Source organism: Dipodomys merriami, unplaced genomic scaffold, assembly GCF_024711535.1.
Source record: "Dipodomys merriami isolate MVZ:Mamm:240054 unplaced genomic scaffold, mDipMer1.0.p SCAF_3, whole genome shotgun sequence".
Lineage (NCBI taxonomy): Eukaryota > Metazoa > Chordata > Mammalia > Rodentia > Heteromyidae > Dipodomys > Dipodomys merriami.
The window spans coordinates 24579288-24605400 of record NW_027204492.1 but is presented as its reverse complement, the minus strand read 5'-3'; the positions used below and the strand labels follow the sequence as shown (position 1 = coordinate 24605400).

The 26113-nt window shown below is 36.5% G+C and overlaps 1 protein-coding gene across 4 annotated transcripts in view; it reads left to right on the top strand.

Annotated features, from left to right (window-relative positions):
* Gria3 (glutamate ionotropic receptor AMPA type subunit 3) overlaps positions 1-26113 on the top strand; it is a 288699-nt gene that overhangs the window by 220974 nt on the left and 41612 nt on the right. For all 4 annotated transcript variants that reach the window (XM_070039784.1, XM_070039786.1, XM_070039785.1 and 1 more), the window contains exon 12: positions 7521-7719. In XM_070039784.1, the coding sequence (XP_069895885.1) occupies positions 7521-7719 (199 nt within the window). The remainder of the gene's footprint in view (positions 1-7520; positions 7720-26113) is intronic.

Here is a 26113-nt window from a genome sequence, read left to right as displayed (position 1 = left end):
TGTATGGCACTTTACCTGAACTATCACATGGACATTAATCCTAAGCATACCACTGCAGTGTGGGCATTGTACTTATTTTTAAATTAAAGTAATGTAAGTTATTTCTCAGTGGTGCTGTTAATAGTAGGTCCAAAATTTGAACCTAGCTCCCACTTCAAAACCCTTGCTCTTTCCAGTTCATGCTGTTTTTCTCATATTACATACTAAAGTGATACCCAGAGAGATTACATGATGGAACCAGAGCCAGCAGTAGAATTAACTGTATGACCACCCACTGCTTTGTGCAACCAGCCTGAAGGTGCAGATTGGTACTGTTTGCTCCACTCTTTCTCATGATCAGGTCCAAAAATTTTTTCCACTCTCAAAGCCAGAAGCAAGTCTGCCTTTGTCCCGGTTGTTAAAGAAAGGTTATGCAGTGAGCATTCAAAATGCTGTTGAGCTGGCCACTGGTGGCTCATGCCTGTTATCCTGACTACTCAGGAGGCTGAAATCTGAAGATTGCAGTTCAAAGCCAGCCAGGGCAGAAAAGTCTGTGAGACTCTTACCTCTAATAAACTATCAAAAAGAGGCCAGATGTGGACCTGTGGTTCAAGTAGTAGAGCACTAGCCTTGAACAAAAGCAGCTCAGGTGGCTGGGAAGGTGGCTCAGTGGTAGAGCTCTTGCCTTGCATGCATGAGGCCCTGGGTTCGATTCCTCAGCAGCACCACATAAGCAGAAGAAAAAAAAGCCAGAAGTGGTACTGTGGCTCAAATGATAGAGTGCTAGCCTTGAGCTGAAGAGGTGAGGGACAGCGCCCAGGCCCAGAGTTCAGGCCCTATGACCAGACCCAAAAAAACAAAAAAGCAGCTCAGGGACAGAACCCAGGCCCTGAATTCAAGTCCCAGGACTAGCAAAAAAAAATGCTATTGGGCATGTGTTTACTGCAATATGACATCATGAAAAAAAATTCTGGCATCATTCCACTGCCATCAAATAAAGTTATTGAATGAGTCCACATCAATACTGGGTTTTGTATTTGAACTACTGTAATTGTTCAGATTGAAATATTTTGTTCTACATGAAGCTGGAGGCTGAGTCAAAGGGATAATCAATGTAATAATCCAAGATTATATCTATATGCACAAGGCATGAATAGATTCAGTTTAATTCTCTTCCCCTGGGTGGGAGATGGGAAGATGGATAGATGGAGAAAGCATACTGGTTAAGTATTAGTACTCAAGTTAGCTTTACTATATTCATAATCCTTTTAGCAGTTTTATAACTTGGTCAAATTACTAAATTTTGTCTAATCTCACTTCCTCATCTGCAAAGTGTAAAACACAGTGCCTGGCATATAAAAGCTCAATAAATGTTACTTGTTGTTTTTAAATTGACTTAATGAAATCTTCCTAATTTAATCATTACCAGTGGTTAATATTGTAATTAGTTCCCCCAAACTCAAATCTTAGGAATACAACTAAAACGCTAGTCAGTACAAAATTTTAGGCCTCTGATGAGAAAAAAAAAGAAAAAGAAAAAAATAGCCTCATGGTCTACCTTTGTTAGGGGCTCCGATTATGCTATAATATATTGTTTTTGACAAAAGATTGCAAGTGTATTGAAAGTTTATTTCCTTTGTAAAATTTGGTAGAACACATAAGTAGTTCAGAATCCAAGTTCAGACAAACACTCCCCCTACTGACTTTCTGTGATGCTGCAGGGACATCTGAGGGCTAGCCAAATTGAAGATAAACAGTTTGGAAGAATCACAGAAAAGAAAAATGTAAAGAACGTATCAACTTGAACCTGATTACTATGTAATCCAGTGGTTTCACTTTTCTATTAACTTTTCAAGGTATCAAGTGACTTGGTGTAGTAGGCAGAGGAATCTGTCCGGATTGGACATGGATCCTCCATATGTGAATCCTCTTCTAAAACACAAAGTATGTACAGAATAATGAATGACATGAAGGGTATAAACTGAATGGGATCAAAGACAACAGCCTTTTTTCTCCATTGTAAGCAATAGCTTTTCCTCTACTAATGCATCACCACTGTCTTTGTCCTACTGCAAGTTCACCCTCAAAGCAGTCTGAATGTGGCAATAAATTAATGATGTAATAGCAGGATTTTTATTACAACTATTTCATGAGTTTTCTGGATGAAAGATGAAGTTTTTAGTCTTTGAGACATGGTTACTTATTCCTATCACAGAAGACTGTAAGAGCCAAAGATTGATGCTACACCTTTTGTCAAATTCTCTCCCAGACATAACATTGAATGGAATATAGAAATGATGCATGCTCTAGAAAAAGAAGAGAGAAATAGGAATGATAAAGAGTCTGTACAAAGAAGAAGCACTTTGTACTTCCAGGTCTTCATCTCACAAAGCTAGTAATGTGCAGATGACAAAATTTACTTACAGGATGAAGGTTTTAGCACATAGCTCATTTTTATTATCATTTCAGATATCATAAAATACATTTTATTATTAACTCAGGAACTTGAGTTTCTTATGATTACAGATAACAAGAATACTGTATATTATTTGATATACATGTCTTGTAGCTGCTAATTTACTTTCATTAACAGAAGGACTTCACTTGCATTTTTTCAAAAGGAATGATATACTTCTTATAATGGATTTTATAAACATTAAGTGTGCAGCATTTTACAGTCATTTTATTATGCTAACCTTGAAATCTGTCTTGTGCAACAAAACTGTTTGAAATGAATGTTAAATATTTTGAAGCTGCATTAATGGAAGGAAAGGTACTGGAAAATGACAGGTCTTTTTAACTCAACTATAAAGTCTTATCTTGTTTTAATAGATCCTTTATATAATGTGATGGGGTTGACCCATCAGTCATTTTTTATGTAGCCTCCATGTAAAATGTAGGTTTAAGTGGCTGTAGTTTCTCTAATGAGAAAAGGGAAATGTAAAAATGCCTGTGGAGCTTCTTCCCTGTGAGTCCACTGGAACTTTTCTCAGTAAAAAGATTTAAGTGTTCATGCCAAAAGCAGGGGCCTGGGAGGAACAAGGTGGTGGAAGTTGTACCACATATTTTGTCAAATCTACTCTTAAGGGGATAATGTTGAGTGCAAGTATTCCCATCCCACAGAACTTATTTGTTGAGGTTTGTAAAATGTATTATACACTTCTATGTGGATATTCACACACACACCCAGGCCTATCAGTATAATAAATCCTTGGTATGGGAGAAGACAGTTTCCAGGAACCCTTGCAGACCCAAACCTGTACATACTCAAGTCCCTTATATTAAATGACATAGTATTTGCATATAACCTCTGCACATCCTCCCATATACTTAAAATCATCTCTAGATTGACTATAATATGGACTACAGTGCCAATGCTAAGCAAATCAATGTTTAGGAAATAAGGACAAGAGGTTTGTACAAGTTCAATACAGATGCAATTGTTTTCCAAATATTTTCAATCCTCATCTGATTGGATCTGTTGATGTGGAACCTGAGGATGTAGAAGGCTGACTGTATCGCATGATATTATCTACATAATTGTCAATTCAACATCCTGACAGACAAGAGGTCACCAAAAGGACTTTTATATTTAGGTTTATTTTCGGTCATGTCAACAACCAATCTCAGCTGAGTCATGCAGATCAACCACATGATAATCTGAGTCAGTATGAAACTGGCCAAAATAATCAGATGATGATGTGCAGGCTTGATTTTAGATCAGAGAGACACAGCCACAGTCCATTAGCCTCAATAAAATGGAACAATGTAATTTCCATAAATTACTGTATTTTTCTCCACATTTCAAGAAGATGATACAGAAACTACCATTAGTATTCACTGCAGCGGAATATACCTCTTTCCACACCAAACTCCTGATTTTTGGAATTACTCCAATGTCACTTTTTACTATGGTCTCAGCAAAACCTTATCTTTCCACACAAGAACAACATTCTTAGTTCCATTCCAAATGAACAACAGATAATGTCATCCAAGCATATTTGGTTTTCCTGTAACTATATTTTGTAGAAAATTGTACCTGCTCTAATATACATACCATTCTGAACTTTCTGAACATTCTGTACTGATTATGCCAGTTGCTGGTGGCTCACACCTCTAATCCTAGCTACTCAGGAGGCTGAGATCTGATGATCACAGTTTAAAGCCAGCCCAGGAAGGACAGTCCATGAGACATTTATTGTGAATTAACTACCAGAAAACAAGAAATGGAGCTGTGTCTCAAAGCAGTAAAGTGGTAACCTTAAGCAGAAAATCTCAGGGACAGCGCCCAGGAACTGAGTTCAAGCCCTATGATTGGCCAAAAGAAAAATAATCTAGGTAATTCTTTCATAGCATGTAAATATAGGGGTTCTTCTTTATTTCTCATTTGTTCTTCCATCTCTTTATCTCTAAAAGACCTCAGTTTGCTTGTCTCTAAAACAGCACTAATCCCCTAGAGATGGAGATTGTAAAAGTTGGCATATATAAAGAAACTAGAATGTGTGGGGGCACATACAAAGTTGGCTATTATTGTCATTTTATTACCCTACTATTATGAATGTTGAAGCATTAATCGTTCATGCAGCCACATTATTTCTAGAGTCAAGTAAGTTCACAATAAACTTTTTAACTTTTATTTGGTAAAAAATGAAAGACTATGAAAAGTATAAATTCTTAATTGAAATGCTATGCTGTTATCCCTAGTTTTAGCATTGGAAAGTGTTATTGATTTTTTTCTGATTCGTTCACATGTTTTTACCTGTTCTAATTAAAAAAGAAATGTTCCTAGATGACATCCTGAGGGTAGTTCTATTAGTTAGAAAAAAAATGTGCTGCAAAGAAGATTTTCACACCCAAAAAGCCCAGAAATGATATGTTTGTGAAATAAATAATAGTTGTTTTAGGCATTTAGGGACCAACAGGAATTGTAGACTTAAAAATAATGAAGTAGGTTTGTTATTAACCAATAAATACTGCTGTTCATCTAAACATTTACCAAAATTATTTAATCCGAGTTCAGTACCTAAAACAATTGAACTTCCCAGTGGCTGAAAAAGGTTATCTTGGGAAACAGGAATTTGAATTTGCTTCATACTGGTAAAATAGTAGTACATACAAGAGCTTGATTTCTCAGCTCTCAGGCCAGAACTGTACTCTTCCCATAGAGCTTGGAGATATGCCAGGCTCCTACACATTCTTTACTTTATGGAAGAATGAGTCCTCTTTCTGTGAGATTTCTGTGGGCATGACTGAACATAACCTAGCCAAGATGGAGTTTTGTCACACAGTAGAACTATTCTAGGGATGGTGTCAGAATGTTTTATAAAAAACCTGGGGAAGTGATTTTTACTTCTGCAGACCAAACTGACCTTCAGCAAAATTGTAAAGGACATGATTTCTCCTAAATCCAGACCCTCCACCATCATTGAGAATGAATTTTTCTCACACTGGCCCCCTAATCTCTCACACTCATATAATTTGAATTACATTCATGATGTAAACCATAACTCACAACCCTAGCTGTGCCTGAAGTTTTATGAAATGCTGCTGCTGAGACCCAGCCCCTATCATTTTGATTTAACTTGTCTGGGATCCAGCATGGGCAAGTATTTGGGGGACTTTCATTGTTTTGTTTTATTTGCCTTGACTAAGTTCCACAGATGATACTGTTGCATAGGTAGAGTTGGTTAATTACTGATGAACAACAGTGTTTTGCAGTTTAGTCTGCCTTCCACTTGCAGCAGAAATCACCTGTGATACTTAAGCAGTAGAGATTCTTGGGCTTTCACATATTCTGAATTTGAGTATACCATATGCATATGGTATAACACTCCAGGTAATGCCAATGTACAGTAACACTGAAAAACAAAATTCCTCCTCTATTAAAAGTGATTCATCTTCAGTTCCATTCCCTACTAATTGTATAAAAATCAGTACTGTAATGTGTTTGCTACATTCTAATCAAGGCCTTTTAGAGGGTAATTTCAGCTGTAAATTCTATAGTGGGGCAGGAAAATGTGTTTCTTTATTTGGGGATGGGATAGGGAAGTGAAAGTCTTTTTGGTGCCTTTCAAACTCTATTTGGTAAATAGTTTCCTACCTCGTTTGAGGCCTGCCCTCACTGGCTAAGGCTTAATTTGTAAAATGCAACCATTTTGATATACTGATACCCACTAGTCATATGTATATACATTTATATGAAAATGATATTTACAATAATCTAGCTCCTTTATTCATAATAACATAATGTTAATCTCTTTATTAAATTTAATAACGTTGGAAGGTATGATTTGACTTAAAGTGGTAGAGCACTAGCCTTGAGCAAAAATGTTCAAGCCATGAGTTCAAGCCCCACAACTGACAAAAAAATTAATGAATTCGAAGTAATCGTGCTCATTTATTGGTACCTAAACAGTCCTTTTTAAGAGTGGGAAGGTTTAACAGAGGAGGAGGCAACAATGCTTGATAAGAAATGTACTCATTACCTTGTCCATGTAATTATCACCCCTCTGTATGGTATTTTCACAATAAAAAAATTAAATTAAAAAATTTTTAAAAAAATTAAAAAGTGGAAAGGTTTTATTTCTTTGATGGCATCCCTTCATAGCAGTGGTTCTTTAGATTAGCTAGATATTTTAAGCTGCCTAGTGAACACTTAAAAAAAAATACAGACTTCTGTATACTAATTCCAAAATAAATTAATACAAATATCTGGATGCTGCCTTCCAGGTTCTGGTTTAATGGATTTTTGGTGTACTTGAGCAGGATTTTTTTTTAGGATATCAGGTGAATCTAATGTGCAACCCAGGCTAAGAACCACTCTCCTTAAAGGAAATAAGAGTAGTTTTCTGAAAGTTGCTCAGTAAAGCTCACAGAAAGAGAATTCAATAAGTTAATTCATCATAAGGAAGCAGGAGATGGGTTTAAAAAGGAGAGATTTTTCCTGTGAAAATCTTGTTGTGAAACCTGTTCTGATAGCTGTGACTCACTGTGAAAAAATACCTGAGGTTAACAACTTATAAAAAGGAAAGATTTGCTTTGGCTTACAGTTTCAGAAGTTTCAGTCCGTGGTCACTTTTCCCTGTTGTTTTGGGCCTGTGGTACATCACAATGACAGTGCATGGCAGAGGAGGCCTGTTCACCTTACAAGTTGACTGGGTATGGAAAGAGGGGAGAGGAAGGGTGGAGTCTCCTCAAGGACAAACCCCACCAATGATATAACTTTCCCTACCTAAGCCCCACCTTTTAAAAAAACCTACAAATAATCCAACAGACTGGCAAGCAAGCCTCAACACATGGATGTTTAGGGGATATTTATGGTCGAAACTAGAGCAAAACTTGTATAATCCTGAAGAGCATTATTTATGCATCATCATCATATGCCATCATGATATGTGACTTTTGTCTGATGTTTTAATTCCCTTGCCTCATCTACTTCTCTCCTTCATCAGCTTTACTGAAAACATTTTTTTTCCAGAAGTAAAAATAAGGATTTCTTAAACTGACACCTGGCCTCTCTGGGTTTTTTTTTTATTTTGTAGATCACTCTCTGGGCGCATTGTTGGAGGGGTTTGGTGGTTCTTCACCCTGATCATAATTTCTTCCTATACTGCCAATCTTGCTGCTTTCCTGACTGTGGAGAGAATGGTTTCTCCCATAGAGAGTGCTGAAGACTTAGCTAAGCAGACTGAAATTGCATATGGGACCCTGGACTCTGGTTCAACAAAAGAATTTTTCAGAGTAAGTACTTTGCAGTTAATTGGGCCTGCTGTTTTTTCTTTTATTCTTTTTTTAAATTCGGAGTGCTTTTAATGGAGGGTTGGGAAAAGATAAGAATGTTATCAAAGGAGAGTATCTTCAATACTTTATGGTTTAGTTGGTGATCTAATTCATTGTTTTTTAGAACTAAGGCTTATGTGAGATGTAACAGGTTGCATGTTGAGAGCATTGAATTTTAACATATATTTGAATCCAAATCGTGCTGCAGAGTGATTGCTTGTCCTTGGACAAGTCATTTAACTTATGTCATCTGTGATCCCCTTACATGAATTATGAGGGGAATGAACTAAATACTATCTCTTTTTTCTAGTTTTTCTAAAAACAGTGCTTTGTTAATGTCTCACTGGTTTGCGGAAGTTAGATAATTGATCAAAACTAAGACAAATGATGGACTAGAAGAAATTACATATTCTATTTTAGACAGAGGTTTTCTATGTAAATGTATTACAGTTGTTCCAAGTATATACATAGTGAGAATATAATTTTCAAGGAAGCTTATAATTGTTATAATTTCTTGCATAGACTTAGTCTCTCTGCCCCCTGTAAGCCAAATCTGATTGGGGAAACAGCAAAATGCTCACTAATAAGTTCATAAAGCTCTGTAAGTCCATTGACATTGCTAAGAACACAAATATTTTTAAGTTGCCTCAACAAGAAAAAAATGTATCCATTTGGATTAGAAAATAGACCCATCCAATACATTGCCACTGCTTTCTGCTGTAGCCACCATAACCACTTTTGGTAATGATCCAGAGTCACTTTGTGAGGTAGTGAGGAAAATTTTAGTCACTTTCTCCAACCAATAATCAAGTTATTGGGTGGCAGGTGTAATTACTAATTTTTCCTCAAAGGTTCATAGTAAACAGATGTTGTTTCTAAGCCAGCTTATTTTAATAAATCAGTAAGGAATATATTTCTATGTGTATTATCATGAGATTTGTCCAATTATTTATGGAAAATCAAGAAGAGTGTATTTCTTGACATTACACCAATTAACTAAAAACTATTTTTACTCCCTGAAGGAGAGAAATATTAGTCTTTGGATACTTTTAGGAATTCTCAGTGGCGGGGGATATCCATATCTCACCTTTACACCTGTTTACTGAGATCATAATCCCCAACTGGGGATAAGGGCCATCTGTTAGAAGCATCAAAATGATATAAGGACCCTCTGAAATTAATCTGGACTCGAGTTTCCATATTATGTTAGTCCCAGGTGCTAATTTTGGAACAATCCCTGCCCCATGAAAGCACTCACATTTGTCAAGACCAGAATCCAGGGATTTCTATCTGCTGAATAGTCAGAATATAATCGGTTTGGTATCAACTTTCAACAGAGCTTATGTTCACCATCCATCCCAATAGGCATCTAGTTGCTCTATGAATTAATTGACCACTTAGGATATCAAAACACTAGACTTGGACCCTCTGATAAGAGATATATGTTCCAGTAGAAAGCATTTTTTCTTTCAACAATGATTATCAAGTAGAAGGTGTGCTTTAAATAGTGATAGATGACATCAATACTCATTACACTATCAAGGTCCATTCATCCATACTTCAGGCAAAAGGAGGTTCTCTGATAAGATTTATTAGTAGTAAAGCTTGATAATGTGACTGAATAGTCATTGCATCTATTCCCAGACCCCATCCCTCACTGGTTTTGGTGTCTTTTATCTTCTGATACATTTGATGATGATTTCATTTAAAAAAGCATCACATTACTGGAGCCAATTTACATCAACATTCAATTCTGAGCAAAGGTATTAGTACATTCTAATTGGTTTGTGGTTTCTAATGCTCACCAATTCCTACTGACCTTTGCCGCCAACAAGTTGTTCATATGGAAATTGAGTTGTTTTGAAAATCTGCTTAGATAGGCAGATGAGTATTTCTAAGTATGAGGAAATGCAAATTATTATCGAATTTCCTGAATTTCACTTCTTCTTCCAAATGGTCACTAGTGACAGCGTTAAGGAATCTGTGGCGTGGTCTCTCAGGGTAGCACATAAAGGTAATTGATCTAAGAGAGAAACTGACCAGTACAGAAAAATCAACACTTTTAGCTTATACCGAAAATGTTATATAAACCCAAAAAGAGTGTGCTGAGTATTCATATCATATAGGCATCCATCCTGTTGGTCCTAAAGCCACTTTTTCTTACCATGTCCTCTATTCCACCACTCCTTGAACTCAAAGGGCATTGAGGCAGACTGAAAGAGTATATTGTCCTTCACTCAGGGACTTGTCTGCCACAGTCATGTTCCTTCACCCCAAATCTTCGGCAATCTCAAAACATCAAGGGACTTGGACACATCTGGCTCATGCCTATCTACTAGGAAGGCTGAGATTTGAGGATAAAGGTTCATAGCCAGCCCAGGCAGGAAAGTCTTATCTCCAATCAACCACTAAAAAGCCAGAAGTGGATCTGTAGCTCAAGTGGTAGAGCACTAGCCTTGAGCAAAAAAGTGCTTAGGAACAGCGCACAGTCCCTGAATTCAAGCCCCAGGACCAGCACAGACACATACAAAAATACCAAGGCAGTTTAAAAAATGTAACTCCTCCACATATAAGAAGTGAGATGCTTTGATGGCTTGCCTTCTGAATTTTAAATAATGAAACAAGATCACAAACAACATTTACAAACATAATATCAACTCAGTTCTCATTTTTCACTTCATACTGAAACCACGGAGACCAAATAGTAATAACATAAGATAGCCTAGGGCTACCCCTATAGTTTTCTTTTCCACTAAGAGAGAGAAATAAATAAAATAAAAATCTTTTCTAATTGCCCTGCAGACATTTTTACTCATCTCAAGCAAGGCTGCCATTAAAATGACAGTGTTTTTAAATGATTCCTTTGTTTCTCTCATTTTTCTAAGCTTTTCTTACCTGTCATCTTAAAATCATATAAAGTCACTGGCACAGAGGAACCTGTTCATCAGGAAAGGCAGACAGGGACTGAGCAAAATACATGCAGCTGGTAGAGACATCTGGAATATTACTATCAACCCTCTTGACTTGAAAACTGATTTCCTTAGACAGCATCTCCAAAACCAAATATCCCAACCAGAAGCAGAGGCACACATGCTAAAAAAAAAAATTCAAAGTCAACAATTTTATTGTCATTGCTCAGAGAAATGCAACTATGATTTAGAAAACTACACCAAAATGATCATTCTCCATTTGGTTTTGGAAATTTAACCTGATGCACATTCATTCTACAAAGTACCAGTGACAAGAGAAAAAAACAATTGCAAAATTCTCTCCACCTACAAATCACTAAAATTATTAAGATATCCAAATACATAAACATCTCTTCACAGAAGAGAGTTTCAGGGATAAAAAGTGAGGAGTTGGGTAACTGGAGATTTGCCCTTCAACCATAGGCAGGACAGAAGAATTGGCTTTCATCATGAGACCACTGAGGGAGTTATCTTGGTTTTGAGTTTCAGACACTGTAAGACCCACAATGCACATGGGAACTAACTCATGAATAAGTGTTTTGTCTCATCACAACAGCCTTTTTTTCTCCTCAACTCCCAGGATTTAGTTTCTTTTAATTATTCTTTCTTCTTCATTTTTTTCTCAACACCCTTTTGACTGCCTTTCCATCATTTAATATTTTTTAATTTAGGCAGTGAAAGGATGATTGGGGAAGTAGTCTACGCTTATAGTGTTTATATTCTGCTTACACTTTCAGAATCACACACAGCATGTACATACACAGTGTATTTTAATTTGGAGTCCACATTTCTTCACTATTGCTTATCCATAAGAAGATTTTTGAAGTATATGAGAAAAAGACAAAAATCTTTTTACAAATGCACCTGTGCAGAGTATGTTGATAGTTTGACAGGACCAAAAATGTTCACCTGTAATTTTAAAATGCATTGCAACTGTGTCACATACATAATACATTTGTGACTTCTTCCTCCAAACCCTAACGTTATGACACACCAAAAGATACAAATTCTTTTGTTAATTTTTTCTCACCAAATTTATGAGGAATTTGAAATCCTTCCAGACAATATATCTAAGTAACTATAACCAAATAGTATTCATTTAAAGACCCAAAGGATGTGGGAAGATATTTAAAGACATAGTCAAGCCATACACAAAGGAACATATAACAGCAAGTGCAATAGAAAAGTTATCAGGAAGCATTGGAAGGTCAGAGACATCTGCTTTACATACTATTCAGCAATCTTAGAAAGTAAGAGCTAAACTAGGTGCCAGTGGCTCACGCCTCTATACCTAGCTGTTCAGGAGCCTGAGATCTGATAATCATAGTTTGAAACCAGCCAGAACAGAAAAGTCTGTAAGACTCATCTCCAATTAGCCATAAAAAAAGCCAGAACAAGAAAGAGTTTGAAGCCCTAAGTTCAAACCCTACTACCAACACAGAGGGAGAGAGAGAGAGAGAGAGAGAGAGAGAGAGAGAGAGAGAGAGAGAGAGAGAGAGAGAGAGAGAGAGAGAGAGAGAGAGAGAGAGAAGGCAAGCAGGAAGGCAGGAAGGCAGGAAGGCAGGAAGGCAGGAAGGCAGGAAGGCAGGAAGGCAGGAAGGCAGGAAGGAAGGAAGGAAGGAAGGAAGGAAGGAAGGAAGGAAGGAAGGAAGGAAGGAAAGAAAGAAAGAAAGAAAGAAAGAAGGAAGGAAGGAAAGAAGGAAGGAAGGAAAATAAAAACTGTCTTCCAGTGTGTTTACATGGCTATCTTATCAACAAAGTCTTACTTCCCAATATCATTATGCATTAAAGACCTTGTAAGTCAAGACTAGAGAAGGAGCAGTAGCCAAAAAGTAAGAATGCTGAAGCTTGGACAAATAGGTCTCTGGAAGAGATAGATATTGAGACATCTGTTGGATTTCCCTCAGCAGCCAAAGGTTCATATAGTACCACGGAGCTTCCTTGCAGGCATGTTTCAGCAGGGTGGAAAGGACAATCTCCAAGAAAGCACAGATTGACCTGACAACATAAGCACATAACTGAAAACACAGCTAATATGAGAAAGTGTGGTAGAGGCAAGTAAATAATAATGCTTTAGATTCCATTATTTATTCATCATTATTTTAAACACAGACAATCCATACATCTCTATACACAAATTAAATTCTACCTTGTGTCTAAAGTATCTGTAAATACCTTCTTCACCATCATTGGAGGTTATTTGGGGAACTATATTGGCTTAAAATATACAAATTTCATATAATTATGAGTATATGATTACCCCTCCAGATAAGCTGATTGGTGTTTATTTCCATGGAGCTATTTTGAAACATGAAGCAATTTATGGGCTTGCTTCATGGTGACTTGTAGAAGGATTAATGATTTACCATAGATAAAATAAAAGTCCTTTCCTATAGGAACTCATGGACTGTCATATTTTCAACCACATTCACATACATTACCATAGTCAAGCAATAAAGCAATTGTGATATGTAGCCAAAATAGGTGTTATCATTTATGCAGGAGAAAACTGAAACAAGATGATATTGTGAACTAGGACTTGACTCTCTAGTATTTACAGAAACATGGGGTTCTCTGCATGAATCAATCAAGCGTCTAATGCAGCACATGTTAAGGCATCATTGCCTAGTTGATCTGTGCCTTCATTCTCTTTGATAGATCAATTAGAAAAGCACAACTCTATCTTCTTTAAAAGAAATTTTGTATGCTCTGACAACTTCAAAGGAATCTGAATAAAAAGGCAAAGGAAAAGAAGTCATTCATTAAACTAGAATGAATTTCATAAACACAACAAATCCCTATACATGGTTTGATATTCTTTCTGTCATGCTAAAGGTTATGCTATGAATGAGGCTAAAATAGGAAAAATGAAAATTACTTTTAGTTCCACATTCCCCAATGTTTTTCTTTGGGCAAGGAAGATTTGGCACCAATTTTCTCATTTATCAAGGAGACTATTCTTTGTTCTTCTTTCCTTATGGGGTTAATGAGAGGCTAATATCACAAAAGCTCTTTAAAAGATAAAAGGCTCTACAAATCCCAGGAGATCATAGGTAAAGGTTACAGAAACTGAGTGATTAAAATATAAAGGCTGTAGATTATGGCACACAACTGAAAGCCAGCATTGCAGAAGCTGAGGCAGGAAAATCAAGAGTTCCAGGCCAACCTGTGCAAAATAGCAAGAGCTTATCTCAAAATAATTTTTTTTGGGTGGGTCGTGGGGCTTGAACTGTGGGCCTGAGCGCTGTCCCTGTGCTCTTCAGCTCAAGGCAAGCGCTCTACTGCTTGAGCCACAGCGCCACTTCCTCAAAATAAAATATTAAAGGTGCTATGGAGCCAGGGACCAGTGGCTCACACTTATAATCCTAGCTACTCACATTCCTTAGATTAAGGAATGCAGTTTGAAGCCAGACCAAGCAGAAAAATGGTAATCCAATTAACTACCAAAAAGTCAGAAGTTGAGCTATAGTTCAAGTGAACAAAAAAGCTAAATGATAGCTAAGTAAGAGTATGAGGCCCTAAGTTCAAGCCAAAATATAGGCCAAAATTCAATCAACCAGTTAATCTAAATAATAAGGTGTTGTGGCTGTAGCTTGGTGATGGTAAAGAGCTTTCCTAGCATAAGGCCCTGAATTAAATCCTCAACTTCACAAATGTATGTATATATGCATATATGTATGTATCTACATATTTATACACTGATATGCAAAGGCTTTCCAGACAAGCCTCCATAAAGATATGAAGAGTATTTCTTGGAAATAAGAAAATATTTGCTATCTCAGTGTAAGACATGGATTGTTTACTCTAGCTTTAGAAAGAGCGAGGAAGCTAATTTGTAACTTCACACCAGCCTCCAGATCACATTCCTACTTATAATTATTAAATATTGCTGCTGGTCTCATGTCCTAGTCAGTCCATCTTTAGTCATTCCTTTGTGGCCTACAGATTCAACTATTTCAACAATCATGATTTTGAGCTGCCCTTGAAGACCACCTAGCAACTCCAGGCATCTTCCAAGGTGGCATGCAAGCCATCTGCCGGAAGTAACCAACCATATGGATATTATTAGCCTAACTCTGTTTGTCCTCCCACATAACCTACTTGCTTATGAGAGCATTTCACAGCCCAGAAAGCCTAAGGGGGTTCAGTCTCAGTTCTCCTTGAGGCTGCCAACTCTCTCAGACAACATCAGGGTAATTAACATCACACCGGATTTCCAGATCCTTAGGAGAACTATGAAAGTCTCTTCCCTAGAAGAACTTATCTAAAGGAGCTCACTATTTTTAATCTGACAAAGTCAAACCATCTGATAGCCTTCCAGTTGAACGAATGAAGCCCATCTGTTCAATTAAGATTTTCTTGGGTTCACCTGGCAAACCTAAACAGGTTAATTATTTACAAGTCCTCTACATCACCATGCAAAAGCTGAAAAACCTTAATATAAAGTAAAATTTCAGCATCCTGAGACTCAACTGACATGAATAAATAACTAGGATGCTTAGTTGTATTCCACATCTAAAAGGAAAAGATGTTCCCAAAAACAAAACCTTACTGTGAATTTTTTTCTGAAACAGCTACTAGGTTGATATTATGTGGTCAGATTAATTTCAATCTTTAACATGTACAACTTTTGTAGAGAACAAATATTCAGGTTCTATAATACCAGGGAAATAATACAGGAAACATGGCAGAATTCCTACCTTCTAGGAAGTTACATCCTGTTGGATGGAGACAAAGAGTAAATATGTAATCAGATTGATGACCTGATATAATAAAAGACTAATTTCTCGACTGATACAGCTCTTGGGTGTTATAAGACATAATGGCTTATGGTTAGAGATGACTGTTTTAAACTGGGAGCTTGGGGGTAGAGGGAGGACTCAGAGAAATACCTTTAAGCAGGTAATACTACAATTAGAGATCTGAATGATGAGAGAAGGCAACTATGCAAAAAATCTAACGGAAGAGTATTAAGTAAATGATAAATGCAAAAATACTGTAACAGGAACAATCCTGGAGTGCTTTGAGGAACAGGAAGAAAACCCATGTGGCAGAGAATAGAAGCCCATATTAGAGTTAGAATGATGGAGGTAAATCAGAGCCATTGTATTTAGGATATATTTTAGTAGTAAATTCACAGAATGTGCTGATGGATTAGATGACATTTTTGAATGTAAAGAGTCAAAGATGGGTCCCATGTTTCTGTTTCTGCAGGCTGTTTCTACAGCCATTTTTCAATGATCACTAAGGAAATACACATTCTACATTCTTTAAATGATCCATAGAGAGCTGGGAATGTGGCTTAGTGGTAGAGTGCTTGCCTAGCCTGTACAAAGCCCAGGATTCAATTCCTCAGTACCAGATAAACAGAAAAAGCCAGAAATGACACTATGGCTCAAGTGGTAGAGTAATAGTCTTGAGCAAAAATAAACTCAGGGACAGTGCCCAGGCCCTGAGTTCAGTCCCTAGGACCTGTATCCTTGTTTCACATTTTGTTATTTCCCTTCCCCTCCCCAAATTAGAAAAATGCATTTACAAGATGCAGGGCACCAGAATCAAACACAGTGAAAACAGGGGTCTTTCCATAGGGGAAGAACATAGGAAAGAAACAAAAGAAATCGCATAGTACAGTATAAGTATATTAAAAACAACAGCAACAAAGATAAAACCTCTTGTATTCCTATCTTGGGGTTCATTCCCCTTAGCACCATCTTATATGGTCATATGTACATAGCTTTTGACCTTTTCTACTTGTCTGGTAAGATTATCCTAGACATATACTAGTTATCGCAAATAAAAGAAAGCATGGGACCTATGTTTCTTTGGGCTGGCTTGGTTCACTTAGTATAATTTTTTCCCAAGTCTTTCAATTTCCTAACAAATGGGGTGGTCATTCTTCCTAATGGAGGCATAGAATCCTAATATATATATATATATATATATATATATATATATATATATATATATATATATATATATCACATTTTCTTGATCTATTCATCTACTGAGGGGCATCTGGGTTGGTTCCATATCTTAGCTATGGTAAATAATGCTGCAATAAACATAGTTGTGCTGGTAGCTTTAGTATGGCCTTATTTGTGATCATTTGTGTAAATGCCCAAAAAGTGGGATTGCTGGGTCATAGGAAAGCTCTATGTGGAGTCTTTTGAGGAACCTCCATATTACTTTCCAAAAGTGGTTGAACAAATTTACAGTCCCACTAACAATGCAGTAGGGTTCCCTTTTGGCCACATCCACTCTAGCATGTGTTGTTACTAGATTTCTTGACTATAGCCATTCTAACTGGGATAAGGTGAAATCTCAATGTTGTCTTGATTTGCATTTGATTCTAATTCATTTAATTCTGATTTAATTTTAATTATTTTTTTCTGTCTAGTGGATTGGAGTTTAGCTTATTGCTCTTTTTCAAGGAGTAGGTGCCTCATTAAATTGTTGGTTTCAGGTCTGTCCAATTTTTTGATGAAGTAATTCAGAGCTATAAACTTGCCTCTGAGTACTGCCTTTGAAATGCATAATTTTTATAAAAAATTGCTCTATTGTATTATAAAATATCAGACCTCCCTCACAACTCTATTTTGGTACCCTTTATGTAATCAAAAATTTAAGCTTCTACAAATGAGTTAGAAAACATTTTATTTCTGGCTTATTTCACTCAGCATAATGTTCTCCAGTTTCCTCCATGTGGTCACACATAACAGGAGTTCATACTTTCTTATACCTGGAAAATACTGCATTTCAATTTCCACTTGGGTATATATACCACATGTTTTATCCATTCATCCATGGGTACTTGGTTGATTCCATATCTTGGCATTATTGTGTTCTGGTATCTCTTTGATATTCTAATTTCATTTCCTTTGCATATATCCAGATAACAAATTGCTTGATTAGATAGCTCTACATTTAGTTTGTTGTTGTTGTTTTGCGTTCTTTTTTCAGGAATTTCCATGTTCTTCATAATAGCTTTACAAGCTCATAATCCTAACAACAGTACAAGAACATAATCTTTTTTCCATGACCTTATCAGAATTTATTATTTCTTGTCTTTTTCATAATTGATATTTTTGTTTTATTCATAATAGCCATTTTAGGGCAGCCTATCATATACAAGGCCTTGGCTTTAGTAGTTCCTCAGAACTCTTAAGTGAAGAAAAGAAAATGGTTGGTCATAACCATTCTAACTAGCATGATGTTGTATCTCATTGTGACTTTTAGTTCCCTAATGATTACTGATAGTATACACTTAATGCATATATTTTCTGATTATTTTCACATAACTTTCTATAGTTTGTTGAGGTAAGGTATAATTCACATATGCAATTCAACCATTTAAAGTATATAATTTGATTATTTGGGTTCTATTGCATCTTTTTTCAGTCATAGGGCTTGAACTCTGAGTCTGAGTGCTGTCTCTGAGCTCTTTAGCTCAATGCTAGTGCTCTACCACTTGAACCACAGCACCACTTCCAGTTTTCTGGTAATTTACTGGAGATAAGAGTCTCATGGACTTTCCTGGCTGGGTTGGCTTTGAACCACAATCCTCAGATCTCAGCCTCCAGAGTAGGTAGGATTACGCCACCAATGCCTGGCTCTATTGCATTTTTAATCTTTATATTGTGATAGTGTACATAATAACTTTTTGCTTCACATACTGGTGATGATAGATGATATGGAGAGAGAGAGAGAGAGAGAGAGAGAGAGAGAGAGAGAGAGATAACATACATAATACATACATACATAGACAAACATATACATCTAGGAGTGAAATGATCATTACAGCAATTTTGTGTTTATCTGCTACACCTTTTTAAGTCTATATTTTAAAAAAAGATCATCATATCACAGAAGGAAGAAGCAAGCCCATATTAGTTTTGGATAAAAGTTGAATTCACCAGGTACTAACTGTTATTCACACAGAATTCTAAATTTCAAAATTGCATCCTACATCTTAATTTTATATTTTATGTGTTCACAGCATATTTTATTTGGTTCTAAAGTTTATTTTCTTTGAGTCTCTGGTCTTTGTTACAGTCTATTTCTTATATCATCCAGTAACACTGATTTTCCAACCATTGAATAAAGAAGCCTGTCTTAGATGTTTGGGAATAAATAGAAAATGCCAGATATAGCCATGAGTCTAGTATGCAGACAAGATTAGTTCATCAGGAAATTTCTGAAGGAGACATTTTAAAATATTTGAATGCAAAAGAGAATTCAAAAATACTTCAAGGGGTATATGAAAATATATTTGTGATCCAAACCAACAACAAGCAATAAGACTGATTTTATATTATACTAAATTGGGCCACTATTGACCGAGGTTCCATAAGTTCTCTCAAGGAAAGAATTTGTTCATATTAAATAGTGTATATATGTAGATGTTTGGAAGAGAAGGATAAAGACATGGAGTTTTTGAAAAAGACTATCATTTGAAACATTTATAGCAGAATCAATAAGTAGACTGCCAAGGTTAAATTGGAAATCATTAGTCAAGACCAAGGTGCTCCAAATACTGTCTTTGTTCTAATTTTATGATGTATTGTTCACATTTTGCATATGAAATGAAGTTTATTTTAAAAGTACTCTGAAATTTTTTGAATTCTTTTAAATGAGTTCAAACAACCAATACTGAAAAGCAGAATCTCTCTATTCTTTGGCAAAAAAAAATCAAATAAAGAGGATTTCATAGCAAACATTTCTCATCTAAAACAGGCATTGCTTCAGAAAAAATTATATTATATTAGGCATTGCTTCAGAAAAAATAAATAGTGGGCCAGGCACCAATGAATCACGCCTATACTCCTAGCTATTCAGGATGCTGAGATCTAAGATCATGGTTCAAAGCCAGCCCTAAGACTCATCTCCAATTAACCACCAGAAAACTAGAAGTGGCTCTGTGGTTAAAGTGGTAAAGCGCTTGCCTTTAGCTGAAAGAATGCAGGGACAACACCCAGGGCCAGAGTTCAAGCCCCATGACCGACAAAAATAAATAAATAAATATATATACATACATACATACATACATACATACATACATACATACATACATACATACATACATGCATACATGCATACACATATACATACATGCATGCATGCATGCATGCATGCATACATAGCGGTACTTGTATGAATGAGTGCTATAAATATAATCAAATTATAGTTCTTTGAACAGAAATTTGAATTCTAATTTCCAAATGTTTGTATCCCACCACTTTTCTCAGAAAAAAACAGAAACACAATCATATGTACTCTTTGGGTGCTAATGATTAGTATTGAATCTTATTCTATGTGAAAATAACAGAAAGCCAGGCACAGGTAACTCATGCCTGGAATCCTACATACTCAGGAGGCTGAGATCCGAGGGTTGCTGTTAAAGGAAAGCAAGGCAAACAGATCCAAGATACTCATATCTCCAATTAACCAGCAAAATGCTGAAGTTTAGATATGGCTCAAGTTGTAGAGTGACCATCCACAAAAGCAAAAAGCCAAGGAGGTCCTCAGTTCAAGCCACAGTATTGGCACACACACACACACACACACACACACACACACACACACACACACACACACACACACGAAAGAGAGAGAGAGAGAGAGAGAGAGAAAAGAAAGAACGAAAGAAAGAAAGAAAGAAAGAAAGAAAGAAAGAAAGAAAGAAAGAACGAAAGAAAGAAAGAAAGAAAAAGAAAGAAAGAAAGAAAGAAAGAAAGAAAGAAAGAAAGAAAGAAAGAAAGAAAGAAAGAAAGAAAGAAAGAAAGAAAGAAAGAGAAAGAAAAGAAAAGAAAAGAAAATAGCAGGAAGGAAACTTACCCTCCAGATGCTGAAAAACTATTTTGTTCCATTTCCTTGGCCTGATGTTTGTTTCAGACAATTATACACACAAGAACTATGAGAATAGCATATTCAATAGTTGACGAAAAGTCTAGAAGTACAGCTTAATGGTAAAACACATGCCTGGCATGTATGATGCATGAAGCCCTGTGTTCAATCCTGAGAAGGAAGGAATGAAGAAAGGAAGGTAGGAAGGAAGGAAGGAAGGAAGGAAGGAAGGAAGGAAGGAAGGAAGGAAGGAAGGAAGGAAGGAAGGAAGGAAGGAAGGAAGGAAGGAAGGAAGGAAGGATAAATTAATAAATTTAATTGGATAAATTGCTGCAATCCTTGGGAAATGATTAAAGGTATGAAACAGGTGCTTGAAAAATGCCTCCATGGACCAGTCAACAATTTTTACATTATATCCCCAAATCACAAGAAGTAAAATTATTTTTCCTTATAAAAATTTGTAGCAGAATATATATATATATATTTTTTTTTTTTTTTTGGTCCAGTTGTGGGGCCTGAACTCTGGGCCTGGGTGCTGTCCCTGAGCTCTTCAGCTCAAGGCTAGCGCTCTACCACTTGAGCCACAGTGCCATTTCTGGCTTTTTTTTTTCTGCTTATGTGGTGCTGAGGAATCGAACCCAGGGCCTCATGCATGCAAGGCAAGCGCTCTACCACTGAGCCAACTTCCCAGCCCATGTAGCAAAATGTATTTTAAAATATCATCAAATATTTGAAGGGTGGACATCTCAAAGATAGATAGGATTTATTCTCTGATTTGAACAATAAGAGATGATTGTTTCATAAAGTAGAATGTAAGAATGAGATGATACTGTTGCTTTAATGCTTTGCCAAAGCTTTAAGGAGTCCCAGGTGCAGTCCTTCTGCTCAAGCAATTGTATCTGGCTGCACACTGGACAACAAAACTACCTGAAATACACAAATGGTATAAAAAATCAACTACAAGTGACTAATTACTAAAAAAATCAGTATGTTTATAAATCTGACCTTTGTCTCCTGTGATCCATTGAACAGCCTTAATTTTCTGTTACCCATCTACTGGATAGATATTACTTGACCAGAACTGTTGTATTGTCTTTGTGGACCCTTAAAGGAGTGCTATTGTTCAAACTTCCTATTCTAGAAGACTGAGGGTAGCAAATTCCAAGAACCACTTATGATTAGAATTTTGTATTAGTATAACCTAGGTAATTTCCATACTTAAGAAAAATTTCTTACACAAAACTGAGATACGAGTTGAAGATAGACCACTACCCAGAAAATTTCTACTAAGAAAAGAGAAGTTGTGGCCCACTTTCCTTTAAATAACTCTTGACATAGCATTCCTTCCTATACTTGCTGGGTTTTGGCTGGTCAAAGCTATTGTGCTAGTGTTTTGTTGTGTTTTTTATCAGTCATGGGCTTGAACTCTGGGCCTGGGCACTCTCCTCTGAGCTCTTCAACTCAAGGCTAGCTCTCTACCACTTGAGCCACATCTCCACTTCTGGTTTTCTAGTGGTTAATTGGAGACAAGAGTCTCACAGACTTTCCTGCCCGGGCTGGCTTTTAACCATGATCCTCAGATTTCAGCCTCCTGAATAGGCATGAGCCACAGGCACCCAGCTATGTTAGTGTTTTTACAGAGATTTCAGACAAGCTCTTACCTCAACTACTCCTACCTGGAAGATTGTAGATGAATATGCATAGATTGCTATCAGCAAGAAAAAATGAATGCCATGGAAATTGGAAAGAAGAGCATAAGAAATTTGAGAAAGAAAGTAAGAAAGAGGAAGGAAGGAAGGAAGGAAGGAAGGAAGGAAGGAAGGAAGGAAGGAAGGGAGGGAGGGAGGGAGGGAGGGAGGGAGGGAGGGAGGGAGGGAGGGAGGGAGGGAGGGAGGGAAATGGTCAAAGGGAGTAGATTGACTAGGAGCTTAGAAATTCAATCCAACCTGAGGAAGCTGGCCTACTAGCCCTGCCCTATCTAACTGCAATGTCTTCAGTGGTAAGGACACCTGTAATGTTGCATTGAGAGCTGAAGGGAGTCCAAAGATTCAAATTCCCCAGTATAGAAGACATATTTTTAAGCTAAGATTCACAGGGAAAGCTTGTGTGTTAAAACATAGTTAGAAGCTATAGGCAAGAGAAATGTCTTTTAAAATGAAAAGGATTGGAATGAGAAATACCAGCAGTTTTGAACTCTTTGTCACAAGCCAAAACATCTTCCATCATCATGCAACCTTCTTCCCCTTTCTTTGCCTTTTTACAAGCCTTCTATGAGGAGGAAGCAGCTCTACTATGTTACTTCTCCAGAGAAGAAGTAAATTCCCAACCTAGAAAATGGGGTAGACATGAAAATCACCAAACTAAAATTCAGAGGATATAAATGCTGTGAGGAAGAAGAACAGATTTTTTACATTGATGTAAAAGAAATGATATATAAGGAACCTGAAAGTCTCACCCACTAGCCAGAAGCACTTTCTTCATACACTACTCCCTTTTTCTTTGACTATCTGACCTCCTTGGTCTGGATATTGGGCAGCCAATACAATTGCATGTGTTTCTTCAAGGCACTAAGGAGACCAGGGATCTAACCTTCCTCACATAAAAAATGAGCCTCAAATGCTCATCTGGTAGGATGAAAACTTCTGGGAGAAGGTGATTGGTAAGGGGAATACAAGCTTAAGTTAATCCTTTTTAGTATCATTAGTGGGAAACAGTGGTAGGAGAGAAAACAACCATACTACAATGATGCTTCTTAGGCCTTAAAAGAAATAATTCTGTGATCTGTTTTCTCTCCTTTCATTAGGTCTACACTGTCACTGGTTACCATTTTAGCACATGCTATGTAATATAAGATAAACAGAAATGCTATGAGTGTCAAAGTCACTTATCTGTGGAGTAGGGATGAGGTGAATATTCAATATAGCCACCAAGATGGTGGTCCATTTTCCAGATTTCAAGCACAAAAGAAATGCTTTCCAGCCCAGAAACCAGACTGCTAAGCTTTCATACACATCAACAAGCAGAGAGAATTGATCAATGTGCTAGTCATTGCAACCTTTGCAGAAGAATGCTATATTGCAAACATTGATAAGATCCATACAGGGTTAAACTGGAATGCTTAACAAATTAGAGTATTCTCACTATAACGTATTTGTATCTAATATATACCTATAAAGACCTAGTCTTTCTAAAATCTTTCAGGGTGCCCTATCCCAAACAAAAATGTGGATTTCAATAACTACTGAAGAAACTACCACCATCCTTCTTGCTAAATAATTTTTCTCCCATTTTTATGAAGAACAGATACATTTTTGTAAGGCTGGTCCATTTTTTTTCTATTCTGGTCCAGTGAGACCCTTGCTGTAACCATGGATACCCCTCTCTGCCTTTGATGCTTTGAGTCTGCAACATAGCATCAATTATATTGACTTCCTACTTTGAGTGACTTTATTTTATACTGGCCTTTTTTTGTCTTCCCAGGACATTTCTTGGCCTGCCTTATTAATAAGAACTAGTTTAAATAGTAAAATATTTGTTATTGTTGAACTTTCCCTTCCTTCCAATACTTTTGACTGTCCAACACAGCTGTACTCTACCTTAAAAATCTATGTATCAGAAAATTCACAGCCAATAAAAAGCTATTAATACTTAATTACTCACATTAGAAATCTATTCTCCCCTGAAAAACAGAAATCCCTTAGTGTATTTTGCTGTTTACAGATCATTAACTATTTGTCAGAGAAAGCTAGAAGGAGCATTTTCAGAAGTAAACATAAAATAATCTAGGCATCAACAGAGGGAAAAATGATTTTAAGAATGCATCCAATTGAATAGCACAACTCTTTCTAGGAATTTGTCTATTATATGATGAAAATCATGCTCTTATCTAGGCAAAGCAGCACAAACCAAGGATAGGGGAGTTCAAAGATGTTGGAAAGATACTTATATCAATCTACCCAGGTATGGTTTTATCATTCAAGTAGTATGACAGCTAAGCTTGGAGTCTCCTTTTACACTATGGTAATTTTTTCAATATTCGTGTACCTATACATTCCTAATGCTATACTGTATATGCTACATCTGCTTTGTTGCTAAGACATAAGTAGCAAAAAAAAACAAAATTTCTGTATTCCTTGATTTTGCTTAAATTTGTAAGCTTAATGATGCATTAATGGCCTATTTTGCATATCTGTTTGATTGTGCCATCTTAAAGATTCATTTAAACCTGGATAGGACAGCATGACTCCTACCTGCTTTTCATTAGTAACATACTTCTCAGCCAGTAGATAATGAATGGCCTAGACATAAATCAGAAATGCAGATTGTCATTAGGTGGAGAAAGAAAGAAAAATATCTACTTCTTCCAACACACTGACAAGCAATTTTGAGACTGAACACCTCAAAAATCAAGTCCTAAAGAGAGATAACTATATAGAAAAGCTCTGGATTAAGTAGTGTGTTGTCTTTACATGTCAGACTGAAGGAAAAGTCATTCTAGTAGAAATTAAATTTTGCAAGTCACCTTGAAATTTTCAAGTCAATAGAAACAAATCATTTCACTATGGAAATGAAAACTAGGTAACTAGCTAACTCTTGGCCACAGATTATTCTATGAGCTATAATAGTTCTGTATATATTTAAGTACATCTAATTAACTGCTGTTCTTGTTACACTTTATGAGTATAGGGTAGTAGTAGTCAGTAAGTGTTACAGTGGACAAACTTCTGAAATTAGTTGATCTAAGTCCAATAGAAGGCACACCAGAAAATCTTTAAGGAAAACATGCATAAAATTATTATTGGCCTATTCCATTTTTAAATAACAATAGGTAGGGCTGGGAAGACGGCTCAGTGGTAGAGCGCTTGCCTTGCATGCCTGAGGCCCTGGGTTTGATTCCTCAGCACCACATAAGCAAAATGAAAAAAGCCGGAAGTGGAGCTGTGACTCAAGTGGTAGAGCTCTAGCCTTGAGCTGAAAAGCTGAGGGACAGCGCCCAGGCCCAGAGTTCAGGCCCCACAACCGGACCCAAAAAAAAAAAAAAATAACAATAGGTAATAATAGTCTTGTTCAAGATATAGAGAACCAGTTTTTCAAGTTACTATATTTCTTTGATGATAACTTGCTAGTGCAGAAATGAGGACCTAAAGGAAATACACTTCAAACCACTGACTGCTAATAAATTTTCCCACAGGATACAAATTTCATAGGCAGTTGAAATTATGTGAAATTATGTGAAATTTGGGAGTATCACACAGACTCTCAATTTTCTTTTAAAATTCCACATGGCTTCTTTCTGCAGTTTGAATACTGATCTTTACTGAACAGAGGTGATGGTTTTTATTTACCAGAAACTCAAGTCAAATGAAACAGTGATGTGATTTGGTTCGTTTTACAAGGTTTTTCAACTTTAGTTCGTTTGTTCAATCATGGTTTTAAATACACAGGCCTAAATATGAAACAACCTCGTTTTCTAGTTGACTGTTTTGTTTTTTTCTTTTTCTTTTTCTGTCAGTCATGGGCTTGAACTCAAGGCCTGAGTACTG